At 42.1% G+C, this 24,613-nt stretch overlaps 1 protein-coding gene across 1 annotated transcript in view; it reads right to left on the bottom strand.

The window, feature by feature from the left end:
- Window positions 1–24,020, bottom strand: part of AFF2 (ALF transcription elongation factor 2) — a 384,416-nt gene extending 360,396 nt beyond the window's left edge. Inside the window, exons 1-2 of the mRNA XM_052662634.1 lie at window positions 23,866–24,020; window positions 80–200 (exon numbers count right to left, since the gene is read on the bottom strand). Coding sequence (XP_052518594.1) covers window positions 80–200; window positions 23,866–24,020 — 276 coding nt within the window. The remainder of the gene's footprint in view (window positions 1–79; window positions 201–23,865) is intronic.
- Between the last annotated feature and the right edge of the window lie 593 nt (window positions 24,021–24,613).

The following is a 24,613-nucleotide window of genomic DNA, read 5'->3' as shown; positions in this document are numbered from 1 at the left end:
TTAAGTGTTGATCAGTGCATTCAAAAATATAACAAGCAACCATTTTGCAGAAAGATAAATTACATACATATTCAGCTACCTTGTAGGGCTCCCCAAAAAGATCAAAGCCTGAAGAAAAGAGATCGTCTTCTTGCTGGACTTCTTGATTCCTCCGCTCCCATTCCCTTTTCTTAAGTGCACTACGGTCTTGTTCATAGTGACTGATGTGCAAAGAAAAAGACAAAAGGAGACAAAGATGAATTAGTAATGGAAGCCATGTTATCAATAAGAAGAAAAAAAACAAGTTGAGGCTACCCAAACTGATACTGTACAGAGAGCCAACCTCCTTTTCTTTATTTAACCAGCAGGTTAAAGATCCTGACCAGTTCTTCAGAATCCAAAAGGAAACAGAAACTGGCTTATGAGGCATTGTAGTCATGACCATTTAAGTACAGCATAATCCTCTTCCCTTGTCCTGGCTTGATTACTACAAGCAATTACTACAGCCTACCCCAAAGTCAGTCCACTGTGCAAAAGAGTACTGAATTCAGGTTTCACTGTGTTGCCAACTATCTAGGGCTCAGAATTCACAGATGTCACCAAGTCCAAAGGGAAAGGAATTATCAAATATATTATTGCAGATAAACAGGAATTCTGTCCTGAGCCCACAGCCAGTATTAGTCTGTTGTAATGAAGTCGAAGGAGAAGGACTTCCCTGACAGTCCAGTGGTTAGGACTCCAAGCTTCAATCACAGAGGGCACAGGTTCCAGACCAGATTAAGGAACTAAGAATCCCACATGCCACGTGGCCAAAAGAAAAACTCAAAGGAGAGTTTAAGAACATCTTTGAAAGTCCACAAAAAAACAAATCACCCAGTCAGTCACACTCCTTTTTGATTTGTTGTTATTCTTCCCACAGTTTGCATCATAGGTGACTAGAAGTCTTTTAAGGGGTCTGGGTTGATCAACAAACTGTCATTAATGAAAAGAGGTACCAAAAGATTTAAATGACCTTAAGGCACAAATGTTTTATGAACACTATGTTACTCTGACTCTCATCACATTTCAGGCTTTCCCTTTGGAAGATCAGTACTATATCAAAGATACATTCTGGGTCCTTGGATTTTATAGAATGGAATACTTCCTCAATAAGAACACAATTATTTTCTTCATCATGCAAGACTATGTGTATTAAACTATAATCTGTAAGTCTCCCACTGGTGGGCTTTATTTTGTTCATTGGGATTTCCCTCCTGCTTTTGATTATAATCCTACTCAAGGTGAGCACACATACGCTAGGAAAATTTTAATTATACACATGTACATAAAGTGCCTAGAAGGTGCTGAATAAATGTTGCTTTCCTTGCTTATGTTAATATAGGTATCCCCTGCTTTCCAAACATTTGCCTTAAGCCACTTTTACGAGAGACCTATGTTAGTACCTATTTGCACTAACCAAAAGTAATCCAAAGGGGATTTTCGCTTTTACAAAAAACATAATTCCCTTACTAATGTAGGTCTTTCATAAAAGCAAAGTGGCATAATGAGAACTTTCAGAAAGTGGGGGATACTCTTCACTTTTACACCATTCTGCTTATTAAAGTTTTTATAGTAACGCTCTACTTTCAGCTACCGGATGAAACCTGTAATGTCATGTGAAGATTTAATTAGGTAATTAGCATGGAAGAGAACATAGTAGCTAAAGGAACTACAAGAGATATACTGATATAATATATAAGTACAGTCAACAGGTTTTGAATACATTTCAAACCTTAATACCTATCACTGGTAGCCTACTTTGTCCATGCTGCTGCTGCTGCTAAGTCACTTCAGTCGTGTCCGACTCTGTGCGACTCCGTAGATGGCAGCCCACCAGGCTCCACCGTCCCTGAGATTCTCCCGGCAAGAACATTGGAGTGGGTTGCCATTTCTTTTTCCAATGCATGAAAGTGAAAAGTGAAAGTGAAGTCGCTCAGTCGTGGCTGACCCTCAGTGACCCCATGAACTGCAGCCTACCAGGCTCCTCCGTCCATGGGATTTTCCAGGCAAGAGTACTGGAGTGGGGTGCCATTGCCTTCTCCACTTTGCCCATGAGTATCACATAATGTTAATTTACAAAATAAGAGCCCAGAGTATGTTATATTCATGGCAGCTTAACTAGATATTGATATAGATGGAATGGAAGAGGACAATACACTTAACCATCCACCTTTCTCCACAGGAATACTTGAACTGACAAACTAAGTGACTTTGACAGCTTTATCTCCTGGATAAACAACTCTTCATTTCCCCATTTTAAAATCATGGCAAAAAATAAAAAATAAAATAAAATCATGGCAATGTTTATAGGATGTTTGGGTTCAGTGATAAAGAAGCTGCCTGCCAATACAGGAGATGCAGGTTTGATCCCTGGGTCAGGAAAATGCCCTGAAGAAGGAAATGGCAACCCACTTTAGTGTTCTTGCCTGGAAAATCCTATGGACAGAGGAGCCTGGTGGGCTACAGTCCAAGGCGTTGCAAAAGAGTCAGACATGGCTGAACAACAACAACAGCTATCTTTTCGTAATACAAAAATGCCAGGTACAGAAGAGCTCCATGGATCACTCATGAGTATGCCCAGCAAATGTTATCACTGTCTCGGAAAATTCAAGATCATCCAGAGGTCCACCCAAAGCCTAGGCCCTACATCTGGGCCCTGCCTGGTCAAGAAAGACACCAAGTCCAGGTACTGGAAGCCGGCCCATCCTTCACAGCCTAGATGCCATCCACAGACACATTTGTTGGCATCATCTGTCATTTCCATTCACAAGTTGAGATCAGAACCCCAAACCTCTTCCATGTGGATGCTGACGTGTGGTCAACAGTTACGTTTTGGGTGCATGAAGGGTGGCGCACAAGACTCAGCATCGTGTCCTGGCCATGTGTAACCCAAGCTCATCATCAATTTGCCAAAACCGAACAATGATGGGGTGTCCAGGGTGGGATGGGGGACAAGTTAAAGCAATATTTAGTGAGAGTGGGAAGCTGGGAGGAAGGTTTGCTGCAGAGAAGAAAGACACTTCATTTGTTTGCTCTCAGCAGCCATGACCCTCCACATAAACTCGAGCACCAAAGCATCATGCTTCCAAGGAACATGAGCAAGATGTCAGTTTTCCATTCCATGCACCTGACAGCCCAGAATGACAGGCCCGGGGATCACATTTCAGTCTCCCACAAGAAGCACGGAAGGACTTCAGTCTCTTGGCTTTGCAAACTACCTCTCTCCGGCTCTGAGGGCCAAGATAATTAAAATCCCGAAGGAAAGAAAGGACAAGAAGAAAGGACATATGCTTCAACATGCATGACAACCCTTTCAGCGGCCAGCACTCAGAGCATTTGGTGCTTTCAACCCAGGCTGGATGCGTTAGGAGGCTCTCGGCTGCATTTTGCATCAGTTCATTAAGCTACCAGATTCCAGATGAGAAATCTGAATAGTAGACTGAGCATGCGCATGGGTGTTATCTGTGGCGAGCAAACTGCCTGCTGCATTTTTTAACACATACAACAAAGAACAGTTAATTCTCATATCTCTGGGGAGAGTGAATTTCATCTCCATAGAGTTCCGCTGCTCCTGGGAGGCAACCAATTCTCTCCAATTTTTTTCCTTTCTCACTCAGCACGGCGTTGCACTGAAAGCTTCACCCAACGAGGTATAATGAGGAACGAACTATATGGTGATGAGGCTTTCACAGTGCAGAACGTCACTGATTTCTGACTGAAACCAAAATGACTAATTTGAAGCACCAGCTAATTAAAACCCCAGCTATGTATTTAGCCTCTTGTTGCACCTACTGCAGTTTATAATCACGAGGACCTCTTTATCTACTCAATTAAAGTTCTTCAGATTCTGGGAGGTTGTGTTTGAACCTGTGAGCCCCACAGAGACCACAGGAAAGCCAATGTCTGTCCCTTGAAGATCTGATGCCCTGTTACATGCCTAGGCTTGTCTTCCCATGAAAAAAAGTTGGGGGGGCGGGGTGCTCCACGGCCCACGAAGACATGCTCAAGCCAGAAATCAGAATTCATCCCCATGTTACTGGTCTGAACAATTCAACTTTCCTCACACTGATGAAGACAGAGTGAACTAGGCCTCTCAGTGTGAAAACTCACTTTCACGTTAGGAAGTTGGGCCCCAAAGCACAACTTGAGGCCTCTACACTCTTAGCAAGGAAGAATGTTCTTCCAACTGTTTCCTACAGGATAGAAGGGAATTTGGCACATTATGGTGACACTGAACACTCAAAGTCCAGGGGGAGGGCCAAATCAGGGAGTGGGACCAAAAGATACAAACTACTATACGTAAAATAGACAAGCTAAAAGGATCTTTTATAGAGCACAGAGACTATAGCCAATATTTAATAATAACTCTAAATGGAGTATGATCTATAAAATTTTGAGCCTGTCATGTTTAACATCTGAAACAAATATAATATTGTAAATCAACTATATCTCAATTTAAACATGCTAATAAAAACAAGCCACCTCAGTTTACTCTTCACTGAACAAAGGCCTTAGTTTTTTCTCCGTACAGCCTATGTTTTTGGAGTCCCTGCTTCATTGACATCTCTACTAGCTGACACAGAAAGGACAGAAAAAAGAACAAGCTCCATTCAACTAAATACATTTAAGTCACCAAGACCTTGAACTACACTGGTTGGAGCTGCATGGGTCGAGTTACATGCGGATTTTTTCAATAGTAAATAGTAAAGTACCACACAATCCACAGGTGGTTGAACCCAAGGTTGGCTTAATCTACCGATACAGAATCACAAATAGAAAGGGACTGCAGATACAAAGGGTTGGTGCCCCTTAGCTCGCCTTGTTCAAAGGCCAACTGTACTCTGTTACTCATTCCAACACAAGGCAGTGATGAGATGTTACTCTCTAGAATGGATCTTTTATATTAGCTCTGGTTTCATCCACCCATTGGTCTCCCTGGCCTCCAGTTACAGAGAACCTGCCCTCCTAACACAAGAGGGATATATGACCCTCTGGATAGGAATGGAGCCAGCCCAAGGCCTCATCAGGGGAGTGGCAAAGGAAGATGCCAATCCGTGTCTCTTCCATCTTTAAGTTCAAGTGATATCTTCTCCTTCTCTCAGATATTCTCCTATACTCACCCTTAAAGCAGATCTTGGACTCAGGCAATTCCTACTTTCATCATTAGAAGCCACAGGTGCATTTGTGGGGAGATAAAACCTAGGACACATGTAAATAGCTTCACTGAGATGGAGGAAGCTCAATTCTGCTGTCTTCATTAGCTCACAGCAGTAGGACACCCAGGCTGACAATGCAGACTCGGCTGTCACCATCATCTTGTTCTTGTCTCTTCATTTTCCAGATGAAGAAATTGAGCTCAGAAAGGCAATGGGCCTCACAGGATGTCTGTAGCAGAACTGTGAGGTAGAACTCAGGTTTTCTGATTCCCAAACTAGCCCTCTTCCTAATACCCCAAGGTTTGTCCCTTCTGACTCCGTGTTTGCATCACCCTCAAGAATAAATATTAGTCCCATTTACACTGTTGGTCAACTTTCCTTAGGATGGTATTTTATTGGAAATTGCCAGTAGGAAAAACTTTAGGAGTTTAATTGGGATGCAAGTGAGTATAGAAAAGCCATTAGTTTCCTTATACCAAAATGTACAGAGCCTAAAGGGATTGTAAAAATTAACTACATCTGTGGGAAGAAGCTGAGCAAGTTGAGAGTAAAAACCAGTTTAAACCCATTTGGTTTGTATATTTCATGAAGTTTAATCATCATTGCTTACCTAATTTGGTTATTTTACAAAGCTAGTTGGGAAAAAACTGGTATTTAAAAACAAGGTTGTTTATACTGCTAACATAGGATTAACAGTAGTAACAATGTACATAGAGGTAAATAACTCAGTCTCACTTGTTTTCTAATCCAGATGGCACTAAAACACCTTTATTTTGGCTAATGTCTTTGTAAAAGCATAAAAATACATATTTAATTCACCCAAGGGAAAAACATAAGCTATAACTCACTCTTTGTGGTTCTCCTGAATGAATTTCTGCCTTCTATAAAATGTGTAGATATTTATGTTCACTGCATGTTCCAGAATTCCAAGTGGCACTTTTTTTTTCAATCCATTTCCAAGTTCAGTCACTCAGTCATGTCCAACTCTTTGCGACCCCATGGACTGCAGCACACCAGGCTTCCCTATCTATCACCAACTCCCAGAGTTTACACGAACTCATGTCCATCAAGTCAGTGATGCCATCCAACCATCTCACATTTTTTTAAATATCTAGCCCTATTTTGAATTTAACACTGATCTAATGTCTATACAGCTTGTCTCAGTTTTTAAAAAAAAATCACTCATTATTAGAGAAATGCAAATCAAAACCACAATGAGGTATCATCTTGCACTGGTCAGAATGGCTGCCATCAAAAAGTTTACAAACAATAAATGCTGGAGAGGGTGTGGAGAAAAGGGAACCCTCTTACACTGTTGGTGAGAATGCGAACTGGTTCAGCCACTATGGAGAACAGTGTGGAGATTCCTTAAAAAACTGGGAATAGCACTGCCACACAACCCAGCAATCCCACAGCTAGGCATACACACTTAGGAAACCAGAATTGAAAGAGACACATGTACCCCAATGTTCATCGCAGCACCGTTTACAATAGCTCGGAAATGGAAGCAACCTAGATGTCCATCGGCAGATGAATGGACAAGGAAATTGTGGTACATATACACAATGGAATATTACTCAGCCATAAAAAAGAACACATTTGAGTCAGTTTTAATGAGGTGCATGAAATTGGAGCCTATTATACATAGTGAATTAAATCAGAAAGAGAAAAACCAATATGGTATGTTAATGCACTCATATGGAATTTAGAAAGGTGGTAATGATGATCCTATATGCAAGGCAGCAAATGTGACACAGATGTAAAGAACAGACTTTTGGACTATGTGGGAGAAGGCAGGGGTGGGATGATTTGAGAGAATAGCATTGAAACCTGTATATTACCATATGTAAAACAGATGACCAGAGCAAGTTCAATGCATGAAGCAGGGCAACCAAAGCTAGGGCTCTGGGACAACCCAGAGGGACAGGGTAGAGAGGGGAGTGTGAGGGGAGTTCAGCATGGGGGGACATATGTATACCTGTGGCTGATTTATGTTGAAGTATGGTAAAAGCCACCACAATATTGTAAAGCAATTAGCCTCCAATTAAAATAAATTAATTAATTAAAAAGAAAACCTCTACCATTTAATACATTCAAAATCAACTTCAAGTTAAATTCTCATTGTATCTGCTAATATCCATGAGCATTTCAATGTGAAGTGCTATTTCCAAACTAGTCTAAAAAGCTAAAAACAGGCTATCATTATTTTGCACATATAGGGAAAAACACAAGAGAACCTTGGATCTGGAGATATGAACATGACCTTGAAAAAGGGTTTCTAATATTGGTAGAACCTCTAATGTTACATACAACCAAACATACAACCACTCTCTTCAGCAAATGGACCCTCTTCCTCACAGACAATGGTTCTCATTAAAAAGAAAAAAAAAATCAAGATAGGAATGAAAGGACAGAAAACACACGAGACATTTACTCTCCACATCTAGCTGCCCACCCAGTCACACCAATTTCTTTAGGTCTTAGGGAAGTGGGCCAGTGCTCATTCTGAGAGTTCCCTTAAATCTGTGCTTCCAGAAGTCCTGCATGTCCCTTGAATTCTGGCACCTTGAGGAGACCCCAGTTCCTCTACTTCTGAAAGACGAACTGGATTCAGTTCACCCTAGAGGTTTGTCAAATCATCCTCCAGTGGGGTCGGGCAGATAATTCAAGAACCACCCCTAATGTTTTATTTTTGTCTCACCTACTCTCCTTCTCTTCTACTCCCCACCTAGCTTTAAACATTATTATAACAACTCTATTGAGACATAATTCACAAACCATTCAATTCACCCATTTCAACTATACAACCAGTGGTTTTCAGTATATTCATAACATTTCACAACGATCACCATGATATAATTTTAGAATATTTGTCTGATGCCCCAAAGCAGCCATGTACCTTTTAGGCATTACTCCCCACCCTGAATCCTCCCTTCCAGGCCAGCCCAAAGCAACCACTCATTTCCTTTCTCTCTGAATGAATTTGCTTTTCCTGGATATTTCATTCACATGATGTAGGCTTTTGTGCCTGACTTCTTTCACTTATCAAAATGTTTTCAAGGTTCATCCACGTTGTAGCATGGATCAATACTCCATTCCCCCCCCCCCTTTTTTTTTGTATCTGAATAATATTCTACTGTTGGATATTCCTGGTCCTAAGTTACACCATGCTCATTCAGGAGGTTCAATCTTATGCATTGATAATGATTTAACTGGGGTTCTCTATGTGTCCCATTAGACATTTTACTCCTTAAGGAAAAGGTCCATGACTTCTAAGTCACTGACAGCATGCTACAGGTGAGCACAGCAAATCTTCTTATATATAAATAACCAATGCTAAATATAGATAGTGTGAGGAAGACACTTTTTAAAAGTATTTGACTTTAAGCTTAGGGCAAAATTATTTTGACTAGCCTACCAAACTCCCCAAATGATGCAATACCTCTAACATATACCAACTCAAGATGCAAAGATAATTGAATATATCTAGGAATGGTAAAAAGGCTTCCCAGGTGGCACAGTGATAAAGAATCTGCCTGCCAGTGCAAAAGACACAAGTTTGATCAGGCACAGGTCAGGAAGATTCCCTGGGGAAGGAAATGGCAACCCACTCCAGTATTCTTGCCTGGGAAATTCCATGGACAGAGAAGCCTGGTGGGCTATATAGTCCATGGTGTTGCAAAGGGCTGGACATGACTGAAGTGACTAACACATACACAGGACAGCACAGAACAGTTGATCAAGGTGGGTCATCAAAAATCTCAACTCCCTGCTTCAGATCATCTGAGCAGAAAATCTCAGCTTGGAGGGAGCTCTTGGAGCATGGTAGATACTCAGATGGGTAATGATTGGCAACAATATTGTAAGAGTGCACAACATTTTCATTTTTGAGTGGATTCCATTTTAATGGAAATGCCACTTTTTTTTTATAGAATGACCATGACTCTGGCAACCCAAAGGTCTGCCTGCAGTTGTACTCAACATTTCAATAACTTTCTAGAAGTCTGTTAAAATGCACGTTAAAAGCAATCTTTCTAGTAAAACTAAATTCTTTTGTCCTTAGACAATGTCCCTGTCTGCTGGAGAGAGAGATCTGTCTCCCTAACAAGTGTACTTTCCCTCCTCCACCAGCAGCCCAGGTTGTGCCTTATCTCCTTTGAATCTTCCTTCAAGCATCCTCCTCCTCTGCACTCAGGGACCACAGTACAAGAAGACACCATTGCACCATAGATATCTACGCAGCTGGAATTCCTTTTCTGCTTTTGTGATATTTTCTTAGCCTAGGTGTCTGATTTCCATTTTCATAGAAAATCATTTAAAAAGAACTCTAGTTCTGACCCATCCATTAAAAATGAGACATCACCATCACTCCTTCTGGCTCACTGACCTATTGGTAACACAAACCAATGTCTTACAAGTATCTTACAGTCTCTGTGGCCACGCCGCGAGAGCTGCATAATTGCATGACTCAAAAGCTTTCAAAGACACTTCCTGAAGACAAGTAGGGGCCTGGAATGGATAACACAAGCCAAGGAATATACATTCTGAGAGTGAACACAGTAAGTGTATTTATTTATATGTTTCTCTTTGAATTGCTTCAAAAATTAAAACTAGAGAAAATCAAAATGATAGAATATTCTCACCCTCCTCCCCCTTGTCAGCATCTACCCTGTTCCCCAATGACAATCAGAAATAAGAATTGTCATTGTCCTCTTTTTATTCATCTAGTGCTTCCTCCTGTGCTTCTTAGTGTCAACTTGAAATTATCTCATTTCTAATTCTCTCTTTGAATGAATCAGAGTCGATGCTAATGCTGAGCTTTAAAGAGCTGCAAGATCTAAATCTTGATCTTTCGTTTTTCCTAATCAGAAACGGTTCCATGGATCCATGCAAGAGGAGGCGGTGTCCTGCTTTGATTATTCTTAGTGGTTTCAATTCTGCCTTGTGGCAGGCAGGGTGCCTGGCCTGGCACTCTGCCCCTGATCATCCCTGGTCCAGCCTCTGAGGATCCTGGCACTATCCCACGGGCCACGTCCCCTGCTCAGTACCTGTTGCTTCTGCTGCCAACCTACACAGAACAACTCTGTCTTTCAAATTAGGAAAAAGCTGCCTGAAGTCTTTCCTCTCCATCCCGATTAAATATCAGTAATTCTTTTCCAAGTCAACGTCTTAATATAACCTGGCTTCTCATAAATGACACTTTTAAAAGGTGTTTTATTTTCAGTTAGCTATGAGCAAGACAAGTTCAATAACTACTTAATTTAAAGCAATATTTTCTCAGAAATTGCATTCTTAATTACTGTTAAACTAAGGAAATTAATGCTCTTAACAAGCAGTTTACAATTGACAGTCTTAAGCGGACTCCATTTTCATGTCTCACCAAACCCTTTGATCCATGTGTACTCACTAAACTCAGCCCAGGCAAATTCCACCCCCTAAAGGCTTCCTCTTTGGGCCCCTGCCCCTCCCTGGCGCATCCACCCCATGGAACTCCAGCCTGAGCACACAGCCAGGGCATGAGATGGGGACCATGGCAAACAGCCAGCGGGCACTGTTTGCATCCTCATGACTCCAGGCTCCTTTCCCACTTGGTCCCATGGAGCTAATTGGGACTTGCTCCTGGGTCACACTTCTCCCTCTTATCTCGATGAGGTGCCAGACAAGGTGCTACCGCCTCTCCCCCCATTTTGGGTTGAAGTGTGTTCCCTCATATAGTGGAACACATATGCTCATATGCTCATATAGTGGAGTGCCAACCCCCAGGACCTCCAAATGGGACCTTCTTTGGAAATAGGATCATGCAGATGTAACGAGTAAACATGAGATGTCATACTGGAGCAGAGTGGTCACTCATTCACCATGACTGGTGTCCTTATACAAAGAGGAAACATGGACGCAGAGAGAGAGAGAGAGAAAGAGAGAGAACCGCATGGGAAGATGAAGACAGATGGGGTGACGCTTCTACAAGCCAAGGAACATGCCAGGTGGCCAGTAAACCACCAGAAGCTGGGAGAGAGGCCTGGGACACGTTTTTCCCTTTCAGCCCTTGGAGGGAACCAACCATGCCCAAGCCTTGAATTCAGACTCTGAGCTTCCAGAACCAGGAGAGAAAAATCTCTGTGGTTTAAGCCTCCCAGTTTATGGCATTCAGTTATGGAGGTGCTGGCAGACCCCTACACCCCTGGATGGCATTACTGAGTCAGTTCACAGCCCTCACCACAGTAAATATGAATAATCAAGACCTTAGAAATGATCTATTTTACCCCAGGGACATGACACCCACCTCTCTCGCTTCGATACCAGCGCAACTCTCCTTAGACTTTTCTACTCGGCTTCTTTTCCCTTTTCCTGCTCTAAGAGAACCATGGGTGCTAAATGAAACTGTCACCAGAGAGGAATCATGCATTTCTGCTTCCCATTTATTTGGAAAAGTGCCATGCTCAGTGTTCAGCTCTCAATAAATATTATTTGACTGAATGAATGAACAAATGACAGATAAACATTTTTATCTGCCCAAGTTCGGTGACAAATGTTGACAAAGCTATTAATTACTTTGTCTATTTAATCAACAAACATTTATTGGGTGCCTACATCACACCACAGATCATGTTTAGTGCTCAGAAATAAAAAAAAAAAAGAAACAGTATGAGTCTTCAGGAAATTCAAAGGCCAGGAGGGGAGGCAAGTCCATTCTAAAATCATCACCATGCAGGGTAACACACATTGTAGCCAATAGGAAAAAAGTGCCCTGGGCACACTCTCAGGTTGGCCTGGGGTGGAGAGGCAAAACCAGGCTGCTGTGGTCCAAGCCTTGAGCAGAAGAGTCCCCAGTCTACACATCAGCTTGTTCAAGTACACATTAACCAAGTGACACTAAAGAAGGTCCCATGGGACAAACACAGGTGAGTAAACAAGAGATGAAAGACGCGACCAAGTTCAGTCACTCTGACTGGCCGTGTTTGGCAAAACTGGCCTACAACAGAGGTGGAAGACAGCAAGATTTTCTGCTGTTTGAGGAAGCTGGAAAATGAGTTTGGTCTTTACAAATGCTTGGATTCAAGGGTCAAACCCAAATTGCACTTGTGATACCCAGTGAGAGGAAGAGCCGCACACAGAGAAATGGATGAGTGAGATAAGCATGTGAATGGTGAGCTCATAAAGAATAGATGAGATTTCCAAGGGAAGCGTTTATTGTTTCCTGTATTCGAGCACATTGTCTTTCAATATGATTAGTTATCAGTCTCAGTTATCCAAAACTGGTATGAAATAAAGCGTTTACGCAGTTATGCTTCATTGATGTCAGCTCGGGGAGCATGAAAATCTCCATGAAGGTGGGTAATTGATGTGTAAATCAGAGCTCAATCACTCGGTAATAGAAATGGTCCCACTGAAAATATGCTTGTTGAACACAATTGCTGAGAAGCCAGAGGGAAAGAAGGAGGGCGGTAGGAGATAGAAGGCTTATTTATTAAAAATGATAATAACTGGCAATTTGGGCAATTTCCCCTTCAACAGAGGGCTGCTGTCAGAAATGTTTGCAAGCGAGTTGTGACCAATGCATCTGGATAGTTTCCTTCTGTTCTAATGAACTGTTTCTGTTTTATTTAACTGCCTGGAGACCCAGTTGTGGATATTTCAAAAGCGAATTAAAACAACACGTTCATCTTTTCAAACACAACACATGTTAATGACATCTGTGATAATAATTTGGTTAAGGATGTTCATTCTAGGTATGCTTGCTATTGTTATTAAAATCCTTCTGTTGCTTTGCATTGGCTCTCTGAGGAGCAGTGAATGAAAATGGACAATACCTTGCAATTTAAGATTTTAGTATCTCACACTGAAACCTAAAGGACTTCTTATTGTTGATCAAATAACAGCTCCTATTTCTATCATTCTGATCATCATTATCTTTATTATTACTTAAGGTGCCATGATAGTGGTGAGTGGCAGATTTTTCTTCCACTCTGCTGTCTTCATGGAATAAAGAGAAAATTCTCTACAGCAAATACTGCCACTGTAGGTGTAATAGCCAACATGCCTACCAATTAATATAAGAAAGAAAGCTCTGGTTTTTCGTTTTTTACGAGATCTTGTGACAAATGCTTGAGTCAATACAAGAGGCAGGTCTGTCCTTGGCGTCTCCTCCAGGGGATTCACCCATCTGTACGTAATCCATGCTTGAGTCTCAGCACAGTGCATGTGCACATCCCCATCTGTACACAGTAAGCAGGTTCCACGTGGCATCAGCATAGATGTGGCATCAGCACAGATGTGCTCTGTGGAGGTGAGGACCCTCTGCTCACCTGAGGTTACCAGCTCAACCCCATTTAAAAGCATGCGTGTGCTGATGGTTTGTTTCGTATCTAGAGCTGGGCCTTCATCCAAGTGTCCACACCTTGACAAAATGCCTGCATAGGAAAGACTGGCACTAGGTGCTAAGGTGGAAGAGGAGAAAGTGGGGGCTGGTTGAGAAAGGCTTCATCTTCTTAGTAGTGGTGTAATTTTTTGGTAGGTGAGTGGATTCATATATCTTTGATCTCCCTACAAAAAAATAAATGCATGCATCTGGTGTACACCAGGATTTAAAAATTTGGCTTCTCTCTTGAAAAGCAACAGACCTTCACATTTGCATGGTACTTGTCACTTCACAAAGCACTGCCACAAGTCTGATCTGATCTGAGACTTACAGCAAACTTGGCAAATAGGCCAACTGGGCGCTATGACCTCCCATTTCACAGATGAAGACACTGAGACCCAGAAGGGCTGACTGCCCAATGTTCACACTGTCGCTCAGCTAGTGAAGGGCAGGAGCAGAAAGGAAGACAAGCTGTCTGTATTCAGGAGCAGTTAATTTTTTTCCTACTATAAGACTTGTCTTTTTATTTTTTAATTTAATTATTATTATTATTATTTTTACTTTACAATATTGTATTGGTTTTGCCATACATCAACATGAATCTGCCATGGGTGTACACGTGTTCCCAATCCTGAACCCCCCTCCCACCTCCCTCCCCATACCATCCCTCTGGGTCATCCCAGTGCACCAGCCCCAAGCATCCTGTATCCTGCACCGAATCTAGACTGGCAATTCGTTTCTTATATGATATAATACATGTTTCAATGCCATTCTCCCAAATCATCCCACCCTCTCCCTCTCCCACAGAGTCCAAAAGACTGTTCAATATATCTGTGTCTCTTTTGCTGTCTTGCATACAGGGTTATCATTACCACCTTTCTAAATTCCATATATATGCGTTAGTATACTGTATTGGTGTTTTTCTCTCTGGCTTACTTCACTCTGTATAATCAGCTCCACTTTCATCCACCTTATTTGTGCTCTAACTGTAAAATGCTTGCTAATTCTAGAAAAGTTGCTAAGTGTTAGAGCAAAGGGTCATTATTTTAAGGATTTTAGAAAATAGCTTTTGATGGATCATCATTATTAATGCACTAATAATCCATAAATGTGCCTTTGTAGAAAAAACAATGAAATGGAGGGACGCATACTAGATGGATGCAAGGAGGAGAGCCTCTAGCGGAAAGACCTCAGAGAGTGATTCTGCCACTTAAAGTTTGAACGACCTTGAGCAAGTCACTGGGCTGCTCACAGTCCTCCAAGAGCCACTGACCCAGAAGAACACACAGTATGGGAGGAGGAGATGAACTATAATGGCGAATCGAAAACTGCATGAACACGGTAGCCCCTAGCCAAGCTGAGCATGGGCAACATGCCTAGTCTGAACTGAGATGTGCTATAAGTATGAAATACACACTGGATTTCAGAATTGGTATGAAAATAGCATTAAGTTTAGAATTAATAATTTTAAACGGATTCCATGTTGAAATGATATCTGGCATACATTGAGTTCAATCAAGTGTTATGAAAAGCAATTTCACCTGTTTCTTCTCACGTTTTAAAAATGTGGCTACTAGAAAATTGAAACTAAATGAATGTGAATTATGTTTGTGGCTCCCATCATATTTCTGCTGGGCAGTACTGGCCTAAAAAGAGAGATTTTTCTAGGTCTACTGAATAACCCATTTCACATAAACCACATTGGTTTCGGTGCTCTGTCTCCAAACAACAGAAGACCCTGTGCTTTTGGGTTCATTGCAACAATCTAACCTATGTGATCCTGTTCTGTTATCCCCCCTTCTCTATTCTCATTTTTTCCCTCCATCTGATTTTCATTTAGACCTTGAGCACATATGCCAGTGTTTATTTTCATGACTGCTGTATTGTCTAATTGGTGCACTGTTGATCAATAATATGTGAGGTGTTGAGCTCTGTTTGTATAATATGTTTAATATGCTTCTACCCAATGCACCATATGGAGGCACTGCACTGTACATTATGAGTGTATTAATGCTAAGACTCAACTGAGTATCACTGGTGCATAGTAAATGAGTGAAACAAAATTATGCTAAGTAGTTACTGAACATCGTGGTCCCTAATATTTGCAATGAGCATTGCAAACACTGTGCTAGCATGTGGGTCTCAGCACCCACCCTTCTCTGAAACTTCCAGTGAGCCTAAGCACTATTTCAGGCTTAATGTAAATGTCATTTTACAAGATGAAGGTATTTTTCAGGTAGAGAAACTACAGAGAATAAATAATAGAGTGGAACTTAATCTACCAATAAGTGTGTCTTTAAGTCGAAACTTGGTGCGATTGTAAAGCCTTTTATGCTTCTTTTCTTCCCCAGGTGCTTGGAGGAGCAGGGAAGAATTTTGATTAGCAGAAGCCACCAGCAGTTTCTTTCTACCTGTTTCACATATATTTCACACATTACTTTCAAGACTCCTCAGTTTACTGATATTTTCTTGGGAAACTGCCAATCAATCTGTAGCAAAAATAAACTCTGCCTTTTAATATAAAACAATCATTGATTAGCACATACTGTTCAAGCCAGATGAATCAGCAGCCTGCAAGGATGAAGCGTTTTATCACAGTAATACACCATTCGAATGCACTGATAGATGCATTCATTTGCTGCTGGGCACCGCGACAGGGAATAGCACAGGCCCACACTCAGTGGCACTTCACACTCCTGTTCTCCAGCACACAGTGTGCTCGAAAACAAGAATGTTGTCAGATGAACAATCTACAATGATTAGTTGAGTTTTATTTGTTAATTACAGATTCAATAAGAACTGAATGGTGAAGCCTTTCCAGTATCAGCTACCCATTGATCCATAGCCCCTTACATGTTCAAGTAGTACTGGAAACCTAATATAATTTATTGTTACTTAGAGCACTGATTGGCTAGAGGAATTATACTCCAATAAATGATGGCACTGCCATTGAATCCGCCTATAATTGCTTCCATTCATCGTAATGCAAGGAGATGATCAACTTCAAGCTTCAGCTGCTTCAAGTTCCACAATGTGTCCGTAAGCTAATGGATGTTGAATATGATGCTGATCTATATTCTGTGTTGCTCTAGATGGACCTTTACAGAGTTATATATATGCCACTCGTATATATTGCACATCTGTAGATTTCACACAGGTCTATAATTGATGACCACCTGGTGGACTTGCCTCCAAGGAAACAGGTGGGATTACTCTGCCAAGATGGGGCCAGGGTACAGATTTCTCAGGTACATTTGGTCCTTTACTGCTCTGTCCCTCATCCAGCAGACAAATGGAATCTTCAGGCTATACATTTCCTTCTAGAGTGGCTCTACCTAGGGCACAGTGACACACAAAAAATTGTGTCCAGATGTTTGTGACTCATCTTCCTCATTGCCTCCTTGAGCAACCTGCACCTAACACTGTACCTTACATCCAGGCTGGGTATGGAGTTGCTCGTCTCAATGCCTAGCACTCTGAAGCTCCTCTCCCACCTCAGGAAACTGTCCAGTGCCAAACAGAAGGTGAGTTCCTTGAGACAGGCACTGTGTCCATTTCCTATGGGAGCAGTAACAATCCAGCACAAACGTGATGGCTTCTAACAACACAAATGTATCCTCTTATAGTTCTGCAGCTCTGATGTCTGAAATGAATCTCCCTAAAGCTAAAAACAAAGGTGTCAGCAGGACTTGTTCCTTCTAAAGGTCCTGAGGGAGAGTCTGTTTTCTTGTCTTTTCTAGCTTCTAAGGGTTGCCTTCATTCCTTGGCTCATGGCCCCTTCTGGCATCTTCAAGAGCAGTGGCAGAGCATCTTCAAATCTCTCTCTCACCTCTGCTTCCAGCATCACATCTCTTCTGACTCTGACCCTCCCTCCTGCCCCCCTCTTATGCAGACTCTTGTGATTATAAGAACATCTAGGAACATCTCCCCAGCTTAAGACCCTTTACTTAATCACACCTGCAAAGTCCGTCTTTTAAGTAACATATTCCCAGGTTTGGGGGCTTTGGGGCTTTGGTGCTTTCCTGGTGGCTCAGACAGTAAAGAATCTGCCTGTAATGCAGGAGATCTGGTTTCTATCCCTGGGTCAGGAAGGTTCCCTGGGAGGAGGAAATGGCAACCCATTCCAGTACCCTTGCCTGGAAAATTCTATGGACAGAGGAGTTTGGTGGGCTATAGTCTGTGGGGTTGTGAAGTCAGACACCACTGAGTGATTAACACTTTCACAGGTTTGGGGGTTTAGGACATGGACCTTTGCAGGGGGATATTCTTCTGCCTACCAAAGGTACAATACTTGAATCACTCTTACCCTCCTGTTGCCTAAGACCATTATATGACAAATAGTAGGGCTGAGATATTCTTAGCAGAGTTGAATGAACTCATAAGAATGATTCATTAAAGCTTTCAAATGTCTCTTCTGAAAAGTATCTCACATGTGAAGAGCATCCAGTGGGTGAGGCTCCTGTTCATCCACACCTGCTCTGTCACGTACTGCCACTTCAGCTCTCCAAGGTGCACCTTTGCTCACCAGTAAGTGGCTCTGGGAACTTCTGTGACCCTCGAATAAGAGGACATATGTGACTATGCCTGTGAAGGTAAATGGCCTTCTCCATGGTATTCAGCATCATCCTTGCATCACTAAGAGAAGAGACACTAGATCTTGGAGAGAGGGACATAAGAGGGAAAGGTCCTGCTTGTATAGAGATGTAAGATGTTATTACTCAGTAAAACTAAATAGAAATAACCATCTGAAAGTGACCTGAAACTATGTTTCCTATTCATATGCAAGCAGCTTAGAAGACTGACACAAGACACTGAAATTACTTCAAATAACTAGATGCTCAATTGCTCAAGATAAGTGGGGCCACACTTGCCCTCTTATGTGGTAGCTGAGTACAACAATACAAGATGGATTCGTCATGTTTACATATTCCAGCAGGATGAAATCTGTGGTTACACATTTATAAAACCCTACACATTAACCCATCAATTTTATTGATTAATAAGAGGGTTCTGTGACATTACAACAGACATGACAATACATCTTCCCACAGGAGCGAAATTATCCTGAAAGGCACCACACACCTGCAAAACACTTTACTGTGGTTCAACCGGGAGTGTGAAAACAGGAGAAAATTGAGCATGAAAACAACCTTCAATCAAAGGGTCTTTAGCGGGGATGGAGATCAAAGCCTTCATTTTCTATTACAGGGCAAATCAAGTACAAAGAGGGCAAGCAGGTTGCCCAATGTCATCCACCTGGTCAGAGCCTGAACTTGGACAGGAGCCTGACTCTTCATGGAGAGCTCTCCTCACTGTACCACACTTTGGGCTTCCTGACCCTTATTCTGTGCTCTCAGCTCACTGCTTTGGCAGAGAAATGGGAAGTGGAAAAGGAAGTGAAAGGAGTGTGCCCTTTCTCCTGTGGTTTCTAAAGAGGAGGCCAGACATATCAAATGGGTTTGGGAAGGTTCCTGTAAAATGTTCATGAATCACTAAACAGGACTCGGCGTCTGCAAGCAACCCACCGCATGTGAGAAGGCTGTCATATTCCAGACTGTGTGGGATTCCTTCTGGAGAGGAGCAACTTGGAAGCTGCCCAGGAAAGCCCATGGTTTGGCACAAGGCAGAGAGAGTTAGTAAATAAAAGAGGTGTGGACTCTCTGGCCAAGCAGGGCCCTGAATGTCACCTTGGTGACTGGTATCTCCGTGCGGTATAGTATGCACAGCCTGAGGCCACTGACCTGGCTGAATGTCAGGACTGGTACACTCCAGTAAAGAATCTGCCTTCAATGCAGGGAACCCAGGTTTGATCCCTGGGTTGGGAAGATTCCCTGGAGAATGGCACCCCACTCCAGTATTCTTGCCTGGGAAATCCCATGGACAGAGAAGCCTGGTGAACTACAGTCCATGGGGTCACAAAGAGTCAGACACAACTGAGTGACTAACACACTAACACAATGGAAGGTCAGCTGCATCACTCCAATATCCAGCCTGAGTGTGTATGCGAATACACACCCACATCTGAGGGACAAGGCCGATTTATAGGAGAGCCTCTCTGAAGGGACAAGTCCACAGAAGTCAGTTCCCCAAATCCTCTTCTAACAAGTGGCAAATGCATGCTCAGGGTGCTCATGACCTCATAGGTTGGCCAGAGATCCATGTGCACGTGCCTGTGGCTGGGTGAGAACCCTGCCCCTCCTGGCCTTGCATCCAAAAGCTGGAGACCACACCCACTAACACTTGCTGGGACTTTTTACAGCATCCCTGAAAGTGAAACTGTAAGTTGCTCAATCATGCCCAACTCTTTGCAACCCCATGTACTATACAGTCCATGGAATTCTCCAGCCCAGAATACTGGAGTGGGTAGCCTATCCCTTCTCCAAGGGATCTTCCCTGACCCAGGAATCGAATCCGGGTCTCCTGCATTGCAGGCTGATTCTTAACCAACTGAGCTATCAGGGAAACCCACAGCACCCCTGGAACCCTAATTTTGAGGGTTTTGAGAGGAACAGATATATCATCCACTTGCACTACACCCTCCAACTGACTCTGAAAATGCCCTTTACAACATCGTTTCAAGGAATCTAGGAAAATTGACCCTGCCATTTATTTTTACATTTGCAAATTAATAAACCTCAGGGAAGTGCACATGGGCTTCTACCTTGATTGAAGTCTGGAGACCTGGGTTCCCATCTCAGATATATCACTCACTAGCTTGGTGATCTCAAGCTAATTACTTAACCCCTTTGGACCTCAGTGTCCTCACATGGAAAACACAGCATTTGTACTGGATAATTTCTAGGGTCCTTCTCTAATTGCACTCACTTTCTGGTAACTTCCTCTACCTCTTCCGATTGTAAGCTCATCCCTTTTGCACCACCCCTGAGCCAGCCTAGCTCCTGGCATGCTCACCAAAGGCCTCACAGACTCCACTACCACCCAAACTAGTGGATGGTGTTGTGTATGCACCTAAGTATCAATAAGATAGAACCCAGATACACAGATGATCAACAGGGACACGAAAAGTTGTTCAACACCGCTAATTCCTAGAGAAATGGAAATCAAAACTATGAGGTACCACTTCACACAGGTGAGAATGGCTAGCATCAAAAAGTCTACAAATAAATGTCAGAGAAGATGTGGAGAAAAAGGACCCCTCCTACACTATGGGTGGGAATGTAAATTGACACAGCCTCTTTGGAAAACAGTATGGAGGTTCCTGAAGAAACTAAAACTAGAGCTGAGAGATTGCTGAACCACGAAATACACCAGCATTCTTGGCCTCCGTAGGAGAAGAATTCAATACCGGGCCAGAGACGAGGCTTGATCGCTTGGAGCTTTTGTGTAATAAAGTTTTATTAAAGTATAAAAGAGATAGAGAAAGCTTCTGACATAGACATCAGAAGGGGGCAGACAGAATACTCCCCTGCTAGTCCGTAGCTGAATGTTATAGCTACTAGCAGTTTGCTAATTAAAGAAAGGAAATGTCTCAAAACTCAGAGAATGGCACCAAGCATCTCACCCACAAGATGCATTTTGAGATAATCTTGGCACTAAGTGAGTCATCCTGAGCTATAAAACGATTAACATGAATCTTGAAGAAAGGCAGATTCCCATACAATGTATAGTTTCATTAACATAGATTAGGAGAACAGTATGAGTATAACATACTTGTTTGTCAAGCCTTTTCTGAGCCTTTAGGCAGAACCTACTTGAAGACAGAGTCTGGGGTAAATGCACAGTACATTAACATAGCTTAAGACAAACATTAAGCACAGGGTTTGGCTCAGACGGTAAAGTATCTGTCCACAATGTGGGAGACCCAGGTTCGATTCCTGGGTCGGGAAGATCCCCTGGAGAAGGAAATGACAATCCACTCCAGCACTCTTGCCTGGAAAATCCCATGGACGGAGGAGCCTGGTGGGCTACAGTCCATGGGGTCGCAAAGAGTCAGACACGACTGAGCGACTTCACTTTCACTTTCACTTTGAGAAAAGTTAGGTTAAGGTGGAGCCAGGTGTCATTCCGGCAACACAGAATTTTAAAAGAAACCTCTTTTTAAATTTGTATTAAGAAGGGGAAAAAATGTAACACTAATTTGTTTCTTCTTGCCACTTAAGAGAGAGATAAAAAATGTCTTACACTTGCAGCCTATTTCCTCCATTTGGAGACCCCTGGCCTTCCTGCCTGTCCCTCTCAGAGCTACCATATGACCCTACAATCCCACTCCTAGGCATATATCTGGAGAAAATCATGGTTCAAAAGGATATATGCATCCCTGTGTTCATCACAGTACTGCTTACAATAGCCAAAACATTAAGCAACCGAAATGTCCACTGACAGATGAATGGATAAAGAATGTAGTACATATATACAATGGAATACTACTCAGCCATAAAAAAGGATGAAACAATGCCATTTGCAGCAACATGGATGGACCTAGAGATTATTATACTAAGGGAAGCAAGTCAGGCAGAGAAAGACAAATATCGTGTAACAATCACTTACAGATGGAATCTTAAAAAATCGTACAAATGAACTTATTTACAAAACAGAAACAGACCATAGACAAAGAAAACAAACTTATGATTACCAATGGGGAAAAGGGTAGGGGAAGGAATAAATTAGGAGTATGGGATTAACAGATATATACTACTATGTATATAACCAAAAAGGACCTACTGTATAGCATAGGGAACTGTACTCAATATCTTATAATAACCTATAAGGGAGAAGTATCTGAATAAGAATACATATATAAGTGTGTATATATATACATAAAGGTGTGTGTGTGTGTGTGTATGTGTATATATATATATATATATATATATATATATATATATATGTGAGGTGAGGTGAAGTCGGAGGTGAGGTGAAGTTGCTCAGTCCTGTCCGACTCTTTATGACCCCGTGGACTATAGCCCACCAAGCTCCTCTGTCCATGGGATTCTCCAGGCAACAGTACTGGACTGGGTTGCCATTTCCTTCTCCAGGGGATCTTCCCAACCCAGGGATCAAACCCAGGTCTCCTGCATTTCGGGCAGACGCTTTAACCTCTGAGCCACCAGGGAAGCCCATATATATATGTATATATACACATATAGATATATGTGTGTGTGTGTGTATATATGTATATGTATATGTGTGTGTATATATATATACACATATATACATATATATATATATATATATATATACACACACATACATTTTCAGGTGGGTAAAGAATACACCTGCAATGCAGGAGGGTCAGGACATGCAGGATCAATCCCAGAGTCGAGAGGGTCCCCTGGAAGAGGGTATGGTAACCCACTCCAGTATTCCTGCTTGGTGAATCCCATGGACAGAGGAGCCTGATGGGCTACAGTCCATGGGGTCGCAAAGAATCAGACATGACTGAAGTGACTGAGCACAAATGCATGCTTTATGTATACATGAATCACTTTGTTGTATACCTGAAAGTAACACAATATTGTAAATCAACTATAACTCAACTTAAAAAAAAAAAGGAAAAAGAAAAAAAAATAGAGAGAAATCAGCCAGAATACAAAGCGCACATGACCACAAAACCTAACACACAAGTATGAGCTGGAACTGTGTGCTTAGCAGTGTTTATTTTATATATCACAGTCCATTGCTCAAGTTGCCCCAGTCTCAGTATTAGATAACCCCCCATCCTCTGGGTGTAATGACTACCACACTGTAATTCCAAGTCAAAGTGTATCCTATTTTGAATTCTACACTCCCAATCTGTTTCCTAGTATAAATATTATACTATGTAATGTGTAAATATTAAAATTTAACTTTAACAAGTTGAGTCACAGTCACTGGAATTCGGCCAAGACTCTAACACTTTTTCATTATTTCCAAAGAAAGACCAATTTAAGAAATGCAAGCCAGTTCCAATTCACTTCAAAATCTGGCTTAACGTCAAAGACATTTTAATGACATTCTGCTTAAGCATTAAACATGAAAGTATTTATATGATTATTAAGTTAGCATTTAAGTTAGATAAAAATTAGTTTGGGATCTGTCACTACTGGGCTCATAGTGCGGGAAACCCAAAATGATAGCCTCATTTCAATACAATCAACAGCTCACAGAGACAGGCTTTTAAACAGACACTAAAGACACAACATTGTTATCTATCTATGCTTTATCTGCTCCTTTCCTGTTGTAGGGACATGGCGCTGCCATGGCAAGCTGGTGACCTTGCATGTAAGCAACGCCGTGACCCACAGCTGATGTAACTGTTACAAGCCTTGGGATCCTCTGAAAATATGAGAGGGCTTGAGGCCTGTGAGGAGCTGCCCTGAGGCTTGTCCCACTCACCTCCCTGTCTCCTCCAGAAGACTGTCAGGAGGCAGTTTTTCATCAGTTCTTGGGTTCTGGACAATCCACTCCCCAGCCCCCTTTGAATGGCGCTGTGGAGTGAAAAATCCCTTACCTGCATCCAGAAGGAACTCTTCACCCAAGGGGTATCCCATGGCTCGCTCTGTTCCCCTTTAAGTGTGTGGGGTGTGGAGGGTGAGCCCTGGCCTTTTGGCTCATCCTTTATCCCACTGTCTATGGAAGGACTGAAGCAGCTCAATCTGAAGGAGTTTTGCTGTACTTTTTTCCAACCAGGTCAATCAGCCTTTGTCTTGTCCTTGTCTTGTGCGTGTGTGTGTGTGGGTGTGTGTGTGTATGCTTGACAGTCACATGTGTTATTCCTCTATGAAAACTTCCTAAAAGCAATCTTATGCAAAAGTAGGAATCTGTTTTCTCCTTTTTTCATGGGTAAAAGCAGAAACAGTTTATTGATATAATCTCACTACACATTCTTAGCTGGAGAAGGGTTTCTTCATTCAGCATTGAGCTTCTAGGGTGGTTAGTCTTCAAGCAAATCAAATTCTCTAGAAGCCTGAACCCTAATAAAAGAGGAAACCCAAACCCAGCATTCTGAGACAGAGGGGTCAGTTGGAAAAGGTGGCAGGATCCTTGTCTTGAGGTGGAAAGTGAGAAGGGAGCCAGAGAGCCACAGCTACTTGGCAGCAGTGCAAGGTACTGTGTCTTGCAGAGAGGAAGAAAGATTAAGAAA

The sequence above is a fragment of the Budorcas taxicolor genome, chromosome X (genome assembly GCF_023091745.1).
Source record: "Budorcas taxicolor isolate Tak-1 chromosome X, Takin1.1, whole genome shotgun sequence".
NCBI classification, from domain to species: Eukaryota; Metazoa; Chordata; class Mammalia; order Artiodactyla; family Bovidae; genus Budorcas; species Budorcas taxicolor.
This window is presented reverse-complemented; position numbering and strand designations above follow the sequence as displayed.